Source organism: Nothoprocta perdicaria, unplaced genomic scaffold (genome assembly GCF_003342845.1).
Source record: "Nothoprocta perdicaria isolate Ctin4 unplaced genomic scaffold, notPer1 scaffold_38, whole genome shotgun sequence".
NCBI lineage: Eukaryota > Metazoa > Chordata > Aves > Tinamiformes > Tinamidae > Nothoprocta > Nothoprocta perdicaria.
Genome location: NW_020455621.1, coordinates 2,868,737 through 2,884,338, shown reverse-complemented (window position 1 = coordinate 2,884,338; position 15,602 = coordinate 2,868,737). Strand labels below are relative to the sequence as shown.

The 15,602-nt window shown below is 35.0% G+C and overlaps 1 protein-coding gene across 1 annotated transcript in view; it reads right to left on the bottom strand.

Annotated features, from left to right (window-relative positions):
- PRKN (parkin RBR E3 ubiquitin protein ligase) overlaps positions 1-15,602 on the bottom strand; it is a 544,832-nt gene that overhangs the window by 448,777 nt on the left and 80,453 nt on the right. The window contains exon 3 of the mRNA XM_026044722.1: positions 5,439-5,673. Within this exon, the coding sequence (XP_025900507.1) occupies positions 5,439-5,673 (235 nt within the window). The remainder of the gene's footprint in view (positions 1-5,438; positions 5,674-15,602) is intronic.

Here is a 15,602-nt window from a genome sequence, read left to right as displayed (position 1 = left end):
CAGCTTGAAAGTTTTGACAGAATTAGTAATAGTTAATTAGAAGGGTTAAAACTCTCCCTCTATCCTGCAATTAATTCCTGAATTGATACTGCAGCCTGTTCAGGAAGCAGCGTTTGAAAGCTCAGGTTAAAGAATGCTGTTATCCAGAAAGTCTACCTGAAGAGTAGTCAGACAGAGTAGATCACCTATAAAAAGGAATACTCCTTCTCTAAATTTAACATTACATGATATGAATTCCGTCCTTCTTCTCAAGTATCAGATACCAAATAAGTAAGTATTAAAAGAGAATGAGTACGAGATTCAGATAGACAATCAGTTTGATCTTGCGTAATTGTTTTTTTGCCACTATGGCTGAGATGTGATTTGTATCCAGACTATCTCCTTATATACTGTGCATCAAAAACTAGAGCATTGTTCCAGAAAAATTATCATATTATGAATAGATTTTAACTAGAAGTATCATCTCATGGAATATTTTTCCTTACCTGGTCTGATTCTATGTATTTTAGCAGCTGCAATTGAGTAAGTGGAGCCAGAGCCCTGAGACCATTATCATCTAAATGGATCACCAAAAAAATACCTTCTTGGATCTCAGAGCTTCAAATATGGATCACTGTTTGAGAACTTCTGGTTTTAAAGTTTTAAACTGGTCTGACTTACCAGTCTTACGAATGGCTCCCTAACAGTATTTTCCATTTATTTGCAACATACAATACACTCAGGCAGTGTTTAACCAAGACAGATGCAGACGTGCTTCCCTGAACTATTGACCAAAATCAGGACTGGCATATTATTGCTGAGTTGATACTTTATTTCACTCTTTTAAGATAAACAAATTAGTTCCTTCCTTTTCCTGCATGTAGATTGATCCTGAGATTGATTCTGTATTTCATATTTAAAACTTCATAAAATAATGCATTTTAAGAGCTCTGAATCATATGCACACTCAATCAAAATGTGCTGCATAATGCATTTTCTTTCACATTAAAAGTGGTTATGGGATTTAATCCTAATACAAAAGCAAACTGTCAGTGCACCAAATCAGAAAATACCATAGTAACTGAACTTGTGATTTGAATGTGTCTGCTGAAACAAAACATTGGTTGCATACTAATTTATTACTTCTCTTTGCACGGCACAATGAATCTTTTTCAAATGAATGCCTGTCAAAAGAACTTTACTGTAAGAATCATGTAACCAGCATAACTGATGTATTACTATTCAGGATATTTAAGAATGAAAAATCAGCACAAGTATCCTGGTCATTGGTTCTTAGAATAAGTTATGATAACTCTTTAGAAAAAAAGGGATCTAGGTGTCCCTGCTGGAGCAGAGGGGTTGGACTAGATGGTCTCTAGAGGTCCCTTCCAACCTTAACCATTCTGTGATTCTGTGATCTAATTATATAGCACAAATTAAACAGAATACTGAATTTCCCTCCTCAAAATATTGATTTACTCTAGTGTAGACCACAAATATATTTAACTCGTAAGTTTATTTTATAATTAATCTGTTAATGGTTCCTATAAACATGTCAACGAAAAAATCCTTATACTGATTCATTTCCATTTAAAAATGCAATTAAATGATACAGAGAACACTTAAGAATTTTTATTTTTATAAGCAACAGTAAATTCTTAGGTGTTCAGTTTTGTGACACAGCAAACCAAAATTGGGTCACGGAAAAAAGGAGTGCTTTGTTATAGAACACTTATAAAGCTTCATGTCTCAGAGTATCATATAGATGTTCTCACAATGCTGGAGGCCAGTTTGGATGGATCAGCGCACACATTTTGATGGCATTCTCGAGAAGATGATAAGAAAGAGAAGCAGTTGCATTTTTCAGACAAAGAGTATTCAGCCTAATGCCACATTAAAATGGGGAGGTGGAGAAATACATCAAACTGCTTCCTGACCTGGAACTAATTTAACAGCATAAGTTTTAGAAGCCTTATTTCTAATTTTAAAATACATCAGGAACTTAGACTTCTCATTACTTCACACAAAACTGATGAAAAACAATTTCTTATCCTCATGGTTTTTTAGATTAGAAGAAATTTAGTATAATGTAATCTTACCTATCAAGTATAGAAAATTTAACACATAATTATGAGAATACTATTCAAAAAGTATTCCTAATGTACCAGCAATATGCTTTCTTTTTTTTTTTTTTTTTTTTTTTTTTTTTTTTTTTTTTTTTTTTTTTTTTTTTTTTTTTTTTTTTTTTTTTGCTTTCGTCGTTTCATTAGAATGATGCAGTTATGACTATCCAACCACCAAATTCTGGATTTCCCTATTAAAGGATGTCTGCCTGGGTCTTTCATACATTAGTCTGTCACATAGCCCTAGAACAGCATCACCATTGAAAGATTTCAAGTACTGAAAACATTGAGGTTTTGCTAATGTTAGTTTTATCTGTCCTAATTCGTATTTGTCAGGACAGGTGGTTTTAACACAGCCTAAGTTTTGGTAAAAAATTTCTTTTTTTTTTCCTTTTTTTGAGGCAGAATTTACAGCTTTGCATGCTTAAATCACCATGCTTCATTTACATCTGCTTCCATGAAAGCAGAATATGAAGAAATATGAAGACAGAGAAGAATTCAAGAAATTTTTAAAGGCTAGCTGAAGAACACTGGTATATTATAGGGAATTAAACAGATCAGCACTGCTTAAAAGCTGCAAACAAAATGACTAAGGACTTAATTCTAGACCACATAATAAAATAGTTGATAATGGTAATGGATAATCAGAAATTAAATAGGCAACAACATTAATATGAGCTGACAGTAAAAAAAAATCTGCCTGCAACTTAACTAGTTTTGATCAATATAACACACCCATACATATATAGATATATATATATTGCACAATTTTGGTAAGAAGTGAAGTCCATAATAGACTAAATTCTCATACTGACCTGAGCCAGATTTTAACAATCTGTGAATGTATTTTGTGCATTATACTCACTCACTACACACTGGAAAGCTTCTGGGAGGTGAGTGCAAGTGTGAGGGAAAGTTAAGTTAAAGAAGATGCGAAGATGATGATGCGAGTCTCTTGGCTGACAGTAGAACTAGTTAGGCTCACAAATCCTTTTCCTCAGAACCCAAAGGTAGGCAAACAGTAACATAAGTGCAAGGTAGGGATATAGTGTCAGCATCCTGGGGTAACATGCAGAAATACCTTAGGCTTCTGAAAGAGATGAAGCCTCCTAGAGCTTGCTGCCATAACCATAGAACAGTGGAGAGGCAAGTTTGACTAAGCAATAATCAATGAAATCACTCCTCTGCCTCTGAACTGTAGACCTAAATCTGTCCTCTGTTCCCTGTGTGTGATGTGTTATACGGAAAAAGAGACAATGGTTGGTTCTACAGCAGAGCTAGTTAATGTGAGCTAATCACCACCACAGCCATTCACCTTCTCAGCGAGCAGCTTGAAAAGCATAATTAAAGTGGCAGTGCTGGTGTGTGCAGCCCTCGGCCACTCATTCCCACTACTTGTATTCTTCCCAGTTGTGCCAAAGCAAGTGTCTGCCTACTTCACAGGGAAGGTGGCTGAGGAATTGATCTGGATTTAACTTTTCTTTTTTTGCTTCATTATTTTTTTCCAGGCTAGTTCTTAACTTAGCAAATTACGTGACCATAAAGAAAAACAAACAAGTCCCTACTTCCCCAAACTCTAATGATAACAACAACAAAAAACAAATTCCTCCATAGAATCAACAAAGTGGCAGAGCTGAACAGAGGCAAGGACAAATATTCATAGTGAGTAGCATAACAAGCTGAGAAGATAACAGGCCATTAAAAAGTACTTGTTACTAACAGTCTTCCAGGCAGAACTGTTAGTCATTAAAGGAGGCTTTTCATTTTTTCCCCTATTGTAAGAAATCCATTTAGTCTAATCACAGATAGAACTAGTCCACGTACATCCTCAACACATTTCCCTCAACTGCCATTTGGCCATGAAAACATTTGCTGGAACACAAGGTACCAATCAGCTTGTACTTGGCTTCACAGACTGTGCAGTGCATGGGAAAAATAAACTACATGAAAATTCGTTAATTCTGTAAAGTCAAGCATAGCCCTTCAGTCCAAGTAGACATTGTACACTGTAGTGGAAGGATGAATGAGAAGGAGCATTAAGAAGCTCACAACATTTTCCTGATTGGGATGGTAAGCACTGCCTGAAACCAGTTGTTCCCAGCTCACCACAGGTAGGTGGGCATGCGTCCCTCTTACCTCATTAGTCATTCAGAATGGGAGATGTGCATCATTAGCCAGGCACTAATGTGTTCCTAAACTGCACTCATTCATCATTAGCTGGCAGTGCGAGGTAGATCAAGTCACTTGTGGGACACGTCTGTGACCCTCCCATGAATTGTCTATTTTCTACATGACTTATTTAAGAAATCCTCTCAAAAGCTGTTTTAACAGTTTTAGTAACTGTTATGTTAAGCAAGATGATTTTTGCAGTCAAGTGAGTCGCAGAGAAATCTCTGTCATATTCACATATTATGTTGTTTATTCTGAACATAACATTTTGGTATTATCCCTTCCATTCTGTATAAAGCATATCTTTGAACCTTTTTTTTTTATTTTTTTTTTTAAATGACATTTTTGATGAACTAATACCACAAAACACCACTTGGGATCTAGTGCTCTACACACTGATGGCTCTTCATTTGAGATGTGCACAGGTTTCAATAAGGGTTAGTTATAATGCATGTGTGTGAGAGAGTTACCCTGAGATCATTCATGCAATATCTAAGGTAGACTTATAGCTCATTTCTGAGTTGGATATTTCTATCAAGAATCATTTTAAACACAACAGCATCATCGGTTTGCCAGCAGCTTAATTTCTGCCTCCACTGGATGTTCACAATGAAGACATTCTTAGTAATAATTTGGTGGACCAAAGACAACTAAAATCCATAATATGAATCAGTACACTCCGTGCTAATTATGTTTTAGGAGGCTTATTGTATAAAAATACTTCTTAATAAAATATACAGCTATAAAAACATTATGACAGATTGGAAATTAAATACATTGCCAATGCATAAGCTGCCCAAAATTCTAGTTAAAAAAACTTCTGTTACGGAAGTTTTAGAGAGACGATTTTTATCTACTCCTAAACCTGTGAGTTTTTTGCCAGCTTATAATCATTTGTAAAAATATTAGCTTAATAGAAGTTAGAGACAGAAACGACATAAAAAATGATTCAGTTTATCCACTAAGCAGTTATTTTGATAGAAGACGTTAGATACTCATATCCTCTTAATAAAATTAGATTCGTTGTTTAAAAACTAAAATAATTTTTTTTGTTGTTGCTTTGCCCTATCATATGGATAGGGAAATCCTAGAAAGAAAGAGCCAAGTGCTCTCAGGTCAACATACTGAACTATGACAGATGACTACTGAACCAAATGACAGATTTACCTGATTTGTCAGAGGGAAGAGAAGTGCTTCTGCTTTCATTATCCAGAATAACAGCTAACCCTTCAGAGAGAGACGGGAGGATGCTGCTGCTGAGATCCACACGAGTTAGACTTTCAGGTTCTCTTTTCAAGCCTTTTAGACTACCTCCAGCACGGTTATCTTCATCCTTTCTCTGACTGCTCTGCTGTGGACTCTGAACAATATGAACAACACTCTGCTGCGGCAGGTCACAACTCTGAAACACAAAACCAAAATCCCAATAAATAATTAATTGTGACATAAGGGACAAAATCCCTCTATCTCCAATTTGTTATTTGTTAAATTGTCTCCAAGCCATTTCATGCAGAATTTCACTGTGCAGTAATGGAGTTTAAAGGAAAGTGACAAGTGCAAATTGCTGGAATTAGGATTACTTGCATTGGCACAAGGGTCACAACACTTACAAATCCTAAACATTTAACAAGGAAATGGTGGATCAAAGCCAAGAGCTCTACATAAGCCTAATCTATTGGCCAAAAGAAAAAAAAAAAAAAAGAAAAAGAAAAATTTCAGATAGATGACTTATTAATAAGTCAAATGTTAAAAATACTTAATGCATAAAATACATATGTACAGATAATGCTAATTCACACTCTTGATATCCCAATTTAGGGTCTAATTTGACGGTCACAGGGATTTATGATCAAGTTACCAGAAGTGTCTTTGTAAACAGAAACAGAGACAATGCTTTTGATGAACACCAATACTTTTTCTTTGTGTGTACTGTAGTTTTCAGTCTACATCTGGCATTAGCTGTACACTCAGTATGACTTCTCCATTTTTTCCACAGATCATACTCAGTTGTTATCTTGAGATTAAAGGGAACTTACAGAAGGCATCAAGATTGTTATAGTCTCTTGTGGCAAAACAAAAGAATTGTTGCCTGTTAGCCCAAGAGATCTCACTTAAATGCAGTAACCTCTTTCTCAGTTATCATCAGAGATAGTTCTTTTTCAGTCAGTCTCTCCAGGTATTAGAAAAGAAGGCTGAATAAGGATTTTATCAAAGGTCTACCCAGGAAAAATCAAGATAGAGGGCAATTTTCTCCACCAAATTTCAAACATAAAATGGGAAAGCAAAACATTATCTTAGAATAGAAATTATGGGAGTTTCATTGCCCCAGTTCTGTGGTTCATAAGACTCCCAAACATTTGCTCTTTGCTTAGTTTATGTGTTTTCATTTTTTTCTCATCTGGGTGATGAAACAGTCTCTGTTTTGAGATATCTTGCTTATCATTGATGAAGGGCTTTTTAGAAAGGTTTGTAGCGATCCTTCCGTAGAGTGTCATTAACATTATTGTTTTGGGGTGATACCTTCTGGAGATCCATACTCATTCTCCATTGTAATGAGTGAACCATATATAAGTATCACACAACACAGAGAGAAGCTTGAATATCACAAAAAGAAGTTTGATTACGTTAAAAATAATTTTCCACCTCTTCTCAGCATCTTTAGGTTGGTCACATCTACACGGAAACAGCATGACAGACTGAATGTTTACATTTTGAAAGAAAAAGAATTCAAAATCATTTGTACCAGTATCTTAATATTTTGAGCTTGCCTTTGCCATTATTAAATGCACTTTTAATTGAAAAAGATTCCTTTACAGACATTTAAGTGTTGTTTCTACCCTTGTCATTGGCATACTTGATGGCTTCCTCCCTCTTCTACCACATTCTCTCCCTGAGTCTGGTAATTTCTATTTAGTGATTTTACTTCAGACGTTCTTCTGCACTACTTCTAATCACTTTCATGCATGCTCATTATTTTTTATGTAGTAGATTTCTAAAATTAAAAAAAAAAGAATTTTTAATAACACATTCTTGCCCTAGTGAAGCCATAAATCATTCAGTAAAGGTTTACCAGGTAAAGGACTTTGCAAATTTAATATTCAAACAATGTAGTTATTAGCTTTGAGCTTAAAAACATTGTGTTAACATTAAAGGTCTACATTCTGTATAACTCACTATTCATTACATTTTAACAACATCCATTTAAACAGCTTAATAATTTAATTCATTAACACAAAATCCAAACCTGAATTATTACTCCAAACACTTCCCAAGCAAAAATACTGCAAAACATTAACATAGATTAATAACAAAATTAGTAAGGTAGGAGAATGAAAAACTTGAATGTTATTTGCTTGGTTTTGGCTAGGATTACAAAGGGAAATAGGCATATATGTAAAAATTTGCAACCTTGAAACCCCCTAGTCAAATGCCAATACATCAAAACATGTTTTAAGGAGCATCTCTTCTGCTAGTTCTGCGTGCTTTAATCTCTACCCATCCTAGCTCTTTATATTTCTTGAACTTCTCAGATTTGTTTTTTTAAGTTGGGATCAGTTCCCTGATTCAGTTCCCTGCTGGGTGCCACAAACACTGCTGCAGTCAGAACTGGGGGGCTGCTGCAGACATGAGCCCAAGGACAGCGGTGAGAGCTGTGGAGGCCTTTGTAGGGGCCAAGTAAGTGCCCCATCCATTGCATTTTTCAGGCATTCTTGCTTGGGATTGACTGCTTCAAAATGTACATTTGGTTCATGGTTTAAATCAACTGATGTTTGAAAGGCTTAGGGTCCTGTCCAATTCTGTTGCAGCTAAGTGGTTAGTTTACAAATAAAGCAAGAGCTGACAAAATAAGGGCCTGTCTTTTCTGGTATTTCCTCTTTGATATTATTTACCAACCATCATATATAATTCTCAGATAATTCAAATACAGACATAAACCTTGCATTTGGGGCAATTATATACCCAAGAAAAATACTTAATCCTGGCTTTTACTTTGCATAGTTTTCATTTTAAAAAGAGAGGTCTGTTTTTATATTAATCTTGGAGTTTATCTTCCTTACACTTCTTTATCAGAAACAAGAATAAATTATAGATTAAAAAAAAATCTTTTTTTTTGAACTATTAAGCAAATCACTGCAGTAACAAGCATGGAAATCTAAATCAGTTTTTGCATTTCTGACTGCATTTGAACTGAATTTAACCTGTATTTCAGATAGTGAAACGTTCCATATTTTCTCAAGAAAAGGGAGAAAGAAGTGCAAGAAAAAGAAATTGTGATCATATCCTAATTGTGAAGAAAGTTGGATTAGAATCTCTCCAAATAGATTTGTTTGTAAGTATTGTGGGAGAAATGTGGTGATTAATGTTTCCTATCAGACTATGTTTTACAGGCAGCAGATAGGCTAGGTCCACAGCTTTCCTCACTGAGAGAAAAGGTAGAAGTCAAACTATTTCAGTAATTTTTTTTTAGGTTTTGCCTTAGGTTACTATTGTAACACCAATATAAGATACAATTGTTTATGTCAATGCCACTTTCATTTCCTTCATGTGTTTGCTTTATGCCTCAGGAAATATTTCTTTGGAGAATATCTATTATTAATGATTTCAGAGATATTGTCTTGTCTTATCTGCTGATCCAAATTAATGCCTGTGATCCATATTCCAAAGGGAAATACTGCAAGTGTATATATTGTAGGTTTTGAAATATCTCCTTTCCTTAGAATAAAGGTTGCTGAGAAGATCCAAACATGATGGAAACCCAGTATTAAAGGTTGGTTCTTTTCACAGAATGGTTTTGGGCCAGCTTGGAAAAATAAATTAATAACAGATAAATTTCAAACTTTTCTTCCCCCAAAAGCCTTTGTTTTCATATTCTTTCCTGATTTTGCAAGCTGAGCTTCAGAAGACCAAGTCAACACATCATGAATGAATACTCCTCTTTGGTGCTGCCAGCTGCAGGCAAACTAGAAGCTACTTGAGGTAAAGCCATTTGGAGTAAGTGAAATAAAGTAAAGAGAGCAAAAAGAAGCAGGGTAACTGCAACTAGCAAAATCGGTTGCAGTCACCCTGAAATCCTCTTATTCTGGGGGATTTCTGCTTGACATAGCTAACAACTTATTTGATAGTGACAGCAATACTGAAAGAAGTGTTGTCCATCTAGCAAATAAACAACCCAGAAGAGAAGTCATAAAATTTTCTGAAGTTTATTTCTGAAATGTCATACTTAAAGAAACACTAAAGGATTTGTGTTTGGGAAGCGGAGCTTAAACCAAATGAAACTAGGAGGAACTCCATTTCAAATTTGGATCAATTTTAAAAGTGTCAGCTCTTTTTGATCCCGTAATTCATACTGAAAACTGAAAATCCTGTAAAAGCAGAACAGGTTATATGTTGTGGGGTGGAATGTATGAAACCTGTCTGAGTCAATAGCCTCTACTTTGATGAAAATCATCAAATAGAGGAATAGTCAATGGTATTCAAATAAGCAGGTCTTATGAAATATGTCCACACCATTCACTGCAGCACACATGCGACATGCGAAACAATTGGTACCAAGAGGAGGAAAAACAGCCTCTCACCTCACTGGCAGAGAGGACATATCTTTTTCATTGACTGTGTACACTGCATTCCTCATTTGTGGTTTTACTTCAACTCTGCTCCCTCTAATCTTCCTAAACTAAACACAAAGCAGTGGCAGAGGAGAGTTTTTATCTCTCTTCCTCTGCTTATTAGAGGTCGAGTGGAGAATTTTTTTAACGATCCCTTTGGACCACTTAACTGAATGATTCCCTTCCTCCCTCTATTTGAGCACTTGAGTTCACAGAGGATTCTAAGTGTTTCACCTCGAGTTTTGGATATTCCACAAGGTTAGAGAAGAAGTCAGGTCCTTCAAGGAAAATCTCAAAAATAAATCCGTCAGWGRWAAAAAAAAAAAAAAAAAAAAGTTTTCTCAAWRAAAAAMARAMAAAAATAATTTTAACGATTAACAATTTTAGAAAAAGAAGGAGAAGCAACAAGGGAGAGCCTTTGTACAGAGATCTAAGAAAAGAGCCTATTATGTTCAGAGCCTGCAAAAAACAAATGAAATGCCAGCCAACCATCTCATTTCCTATGTCAAATAAAAGCCATGAAAAAGTATTTGTAGATTTATTTCCATGGGGTTTAGAGTAAACTCATCCCAGTTTTGATTTCTTCATAAAACAGAGGTGAAAGAGGCAAATTTGAATTTTTAAAGCTTGAGAAAAAATAGTAATTTAAAAAAGGCTAAGTTTTATGTTTTGTCTTTTTTTTTTCCCTAGAAGAAGAAATCAAAATATTTTCACTCCATGTAAAACACCACAAGCTCAAAATCAGAATCATAAAATCGCAGAATCATTATAGTTGGAGAAGACTTCAAGATCATCAATCCAGCTGTAAACCCATCACCACCAGGCCTGCTAAATCATGTCCCTAAGTGCCTCATCTACATCGTTCTTGAACTCTGCCAGGGACAGCGACTCTACCACTTCCCCTGGGCAGACTGTTCCAGTGCTTCACAATATCAAGATATTTTTTATTTGGTCATAAAACACAAATGCAATTGTTCACACTGTGCTACCTATAATCTAGCTCAAACGTCTGCTCTGATCAAAGAGCTTTCCAGCTCTTTGTGCAAGACTGTAAGTAAATTAATAAAAATGTTCTTCAGAGTAACTAGAGCACAAAACATCTCTTCAAAGCAGGAGGAACCATGTAAACTTGAGGAAGATACACTAACCTTATTGGAAAAATCTTTTCCCATGGACAGTGTAAATACACATTAAAGGTGACCTTCTGTACAGAAAAAAAAGGCATGTGAAGTTCTGTCTGAAGCCAAAAAAAATAAACCCACTGAACATACTACTGCTGTAACCCCCTCATATCCCAAGGACAGAGACTTGTCTCAAAAAGAGCAGAAAGGAAAAGAACTGGAGAAATAACTACACTTTTTAAATTTCCTGCTCTTTTGTAAGCTCACACACACACACACATATATATATATAAAAATAGGATTACATATACATAACATATAGCTTTATCATATAGAGAGCAAAGGGTGAAACATTAATCAACTTCACATACAGGTTGCATTAAAAAAATATAGTATTAATTACTGATAGTCTAAGAAAGGCGAAGCAAGACTTTCAAGGAGAGCCAACATATTTTATTAATTCAGATCATAAAGTAAGAAAAAGCAAGCACGTTTTTGGTCTCAAAAATCTACATGAGGAAAACGGGAAGGGAAATCTAACCACTGTTAAAATAATGAAGAGAATCAACACCTGATCTGATAGAACCAGCAATCTGCATTATTCTATCTGCAGAATGGCAGTGAAATAAATATTGCTCCACAAGCAGCAGAGCACCACTGGGCACAGAGATCACTTAGCTTTTAAATTCCAGCAATTGGAAACTCCTTGCTATTTTACGAGGCTTTGGAATATATCAATATCTGATTGAGTTCACCTTTTAAACACTATCAGTATTGTACATTATTATACTTGTTCCATATTCGGTATATTGTGGGTGCTAAGCAACATCTAGAAATAGAAAGAAAAAAATATATATTTTTGAATGTGCCACATATTCAAATAAATATAATGAAAAGACAGAAACCCCTTCACTTGTACTAAAGCAATTGTACTTTAGAGCAATTGTACTTTATTTTTCTATAATCTCTTCTTATTCCATTCTTGCATTAGTTTAAATATTGACCGAAAGAAAAATATAACATGAAAAACATAATAACGTGCTATGGTATAATGAAAAAGGATTTGTTGCTTTTTCAATCCAAAAGCTAGTATTATTTTAAGGATTACTACTGGAGTTCCAAAGACTCTAATTACAGCAAACAGTGATAGCAAATGTGTGCAGTTCAGTATGTAACTGTGAAGCTGGGAGTACTTATGACCTTTATAATTCACCTAATGACAAATACCAGTGAATGGGAGGTATGTCTTTGGCATATTCAGATGATAGAGTATAATAAATTGCCGTGTTTTAAGAGGAAATTGAAAAATGCACCTTCAAATCACCTTTAAAATTATGACATCTGGAAGAAGGACATCATTAACATGATGAAATGGTAAAATCTTTTTGCAACATCTTTTTTAGCTAAGATAGATACAGCAAATGGAAATAGAAATTTACTTTTACCACATTATCTATATACATTAAGGCTTGTATCATGATTGCTTTGTGTTGTCATCCCTCCACGCTCCCGCCTACCCAGTTTTTATCTCTGTTTTTTTTTAACGCGTTTTATTTTATCTCGCTGTCTAGCCAAGGGGTAGCTGAGGAGTGCCAAGTTGTGAACTGCTCCTTTAGGTAAAACACCCTTCAGAACAAATCGGAGACAAAGCCTGATAATCTACCAACCCTTTGTAAGGCAATGAGGCTTACATAAAACCATGAGACTCAGATGGGATTTCTATTTGGTTGGTTGGTTGGTTGGTTGGTTTTTCGGTTGATCTGTAAGGTTCCTTATCCCCCCAAGTCATTAGTGGTAGTGGTGTCTTTCTTACACTAATTTACTGTATCTTATGAAGATGACTGCTCTTACTTTAAGATGATTTGAAAACTTCACTGTGAAAGCTCCTCATAAATGGATGCAGGCTTAACTGAATTGTCACTACACTCAGAAACTCTTCTTGCAGTCTCTCGATTTTTCAGTTCCTTCTGTGGGGCTTTCCAGCCCAAGCACCACTGTAAGCAATCTAAGACAGGACTAATTGCAACAATGGCAGACAGAGAATCAGTAACCCCAAACACACCTCTTACAAGACATATTGTATCCTTTGCCCCTTTGGGGTACAGGAATGAAAGGCAAGATACTGAAAAATCCCCTTACCTAGGAAACATGAGCTCTGTTTCCCACCACTGATCTGAAACAACCAAGGACTGGACGGTGACTCTCCAAGAGCTCTGCTCTAGGCACAGTTTGTCTCCAGGGAAATTGCCCTGCCAAGGCTTCCTAGACTGGGGAATCTAGGAAAGCGGGAAATACACAAGTTCAAGAGTCTCACGTAGGTCACGGAAACATGAGAATTCTTCATTACTTATTACTGCTACTTCAGTTTTCATGCTGAACGAACCAGTTATGCTAAAAACTGCCAACATCCTCAGAGTTTCTGCTTTTGAAATCACCATCCGCAACACTCACCTTGGGCACAGTGAATGATGGAGAAAAATTTGCAGCTACGGGGTATCTGCTGAATACTGCCAAAGGTTGGAAACTTCACAGCCTAAGAAATTATCACAGCATATTGTTTTAAGACTTTTCAAACTGGAAAGTTAAGAGGTTATTATTGGGCTAAAATCATTTAAGAAAGAATTCATTGAAATGTCTGGAACACACTATTTCATAAAGACATCAGCTGCTGCTCCAGTTTAAGCAATACCCTAGAAAAAGCATCTGACTGCCTCTGTTAAATTAGTGACTATGCTCTGTAAAATGACAGACTGAACTATAAAAGAAAATGAGCCAAGGATTTATTTCTATATGGTCTTGATGGACTGGTTATTTCAGATTAGCTAGCAAACCCTTCCTAATTCTGCACAGTACATCTACTTGGAATGCAGAACAGTGTGTTTAGGTGCATTTCAACTGAATGCAGGAACATTCTTTATCAAGACTATTTGAAAGACAGGGCCAGTAGAAATGAATAAAACCTCACTAGACAAATCTAAAACTTGGGAGCTGGGTTGAGTTTGCTTTCAAAAAGTCTTAACTTCAAAATACAGTGCATTCTATATAATAAATATATATATAAAAAAATTATAACATAATATGTAATATATTATACCTCATTATTTCTTCTCTTATATGATACTCTCTTTTAAATACTGTGGTGTTTGTAGACACCTGTTCATTATCAAAACCTCATTTTCACTGAGACATAAAGTAATAAGCTGTTTCTTGACAATATTTTTTTTTTCATATTGGACTCATTTTAGACTTCAGTAAAGTGGCCCACACTGATGAAGTGATAGGCCTGTAAAATTTTGCTAAGTTGACACTGTAGAGATTCTCTGAAATTTTCTTCCTAAAACACACCAGCATTAAAAAATCCAAACTCTCTTCATATAAAAAAAATCTAATTTGATATAACTGTACTGTGCCAAAAGTTAATATTTAGGTTCAGCTCAGTATGTGAGAATGGTGCAGTAAAACATGAAATAATTACTTTCACATACCCAAATGAAGCTTAGTGGAATTCAGGAAAAGGTTACTGAGTAACAAATCAGGACAGTCCTATAACTCCTTAGAGAAAAAGTCATGTTCTTCTGATTATATTTACCGTTTGATAATCCAGGAGCAATCAATACTGATCCAAACAAGATTACAATGGAACTGGGACAACAGGAAATAGGTAGATATCTAATATATCTCCTCTAGCTAGTTGTCTCTCTAGATAGCGAGAAGCCTTGAGTAACCAGTAATTAAATATCCTTCTATTTACAGCATAACAAAGTATAGGTAACATATGGAAAGGCTCTGCTCTAAATGATGCTCTTTAATGAGAAGTGCAAAACTCAGTCTTATACCGACCATCACCTTAAGTTACATATGCTTTAAGTATAAGCATAAAGCAGTAATATCCAAACCTTCTCACACTAAGTTCATGCTAAAGCAAATCTCTCACCTGACTTAAGAATCAATTTATGCTCAATTTCTGTCTTTCTCAAACCACAAGACAAAAAACTTTAACATTATTTTCCAACAGAATGTAGTGAGCCCACACATGTTTCTTAGTTTACAGATGTGCAGGGATATTACTTGTAAAAAGGATAAGGTCTTAGCAATGCGGTATGTACATTTACCAGTAGCATTACTAATATTAAGACATTATTAATTCCATAACTTTTCTTGAAAGTAGGCTTTTCAGCACAAATTCTCCAAAGTAAAATTAATTCTTAAACTAAACAAAAATATTTCATTGGCAGCATGCCAATGAATAGGCAACAATAAATATACCTGCTTAATTTATTGTTATTCTTTTAAAAAACCTCCATAATCATTCCTAAAAGACATAAAAGAAAGCCAAACTCTTTGATATTATGTTTACAGAGCTATTAGTACTGCAACAATAACATTAAGAAGCTATCACACTGACACAAAATGGAAAAGAAAAAAAGTAAAATGAACATTACATTCACATGAAACAACTCAATTTTTTCTACTAGTAATCTCATGTACAATAAACTAGGAACAGCCCATAAAATTGCAATTTATTTTAATATCTATATAATCAAAATCAAGTTTATAATACTAAATTAAAAATGAATACAGTTAAGTTTTTGCAACTGTATGCT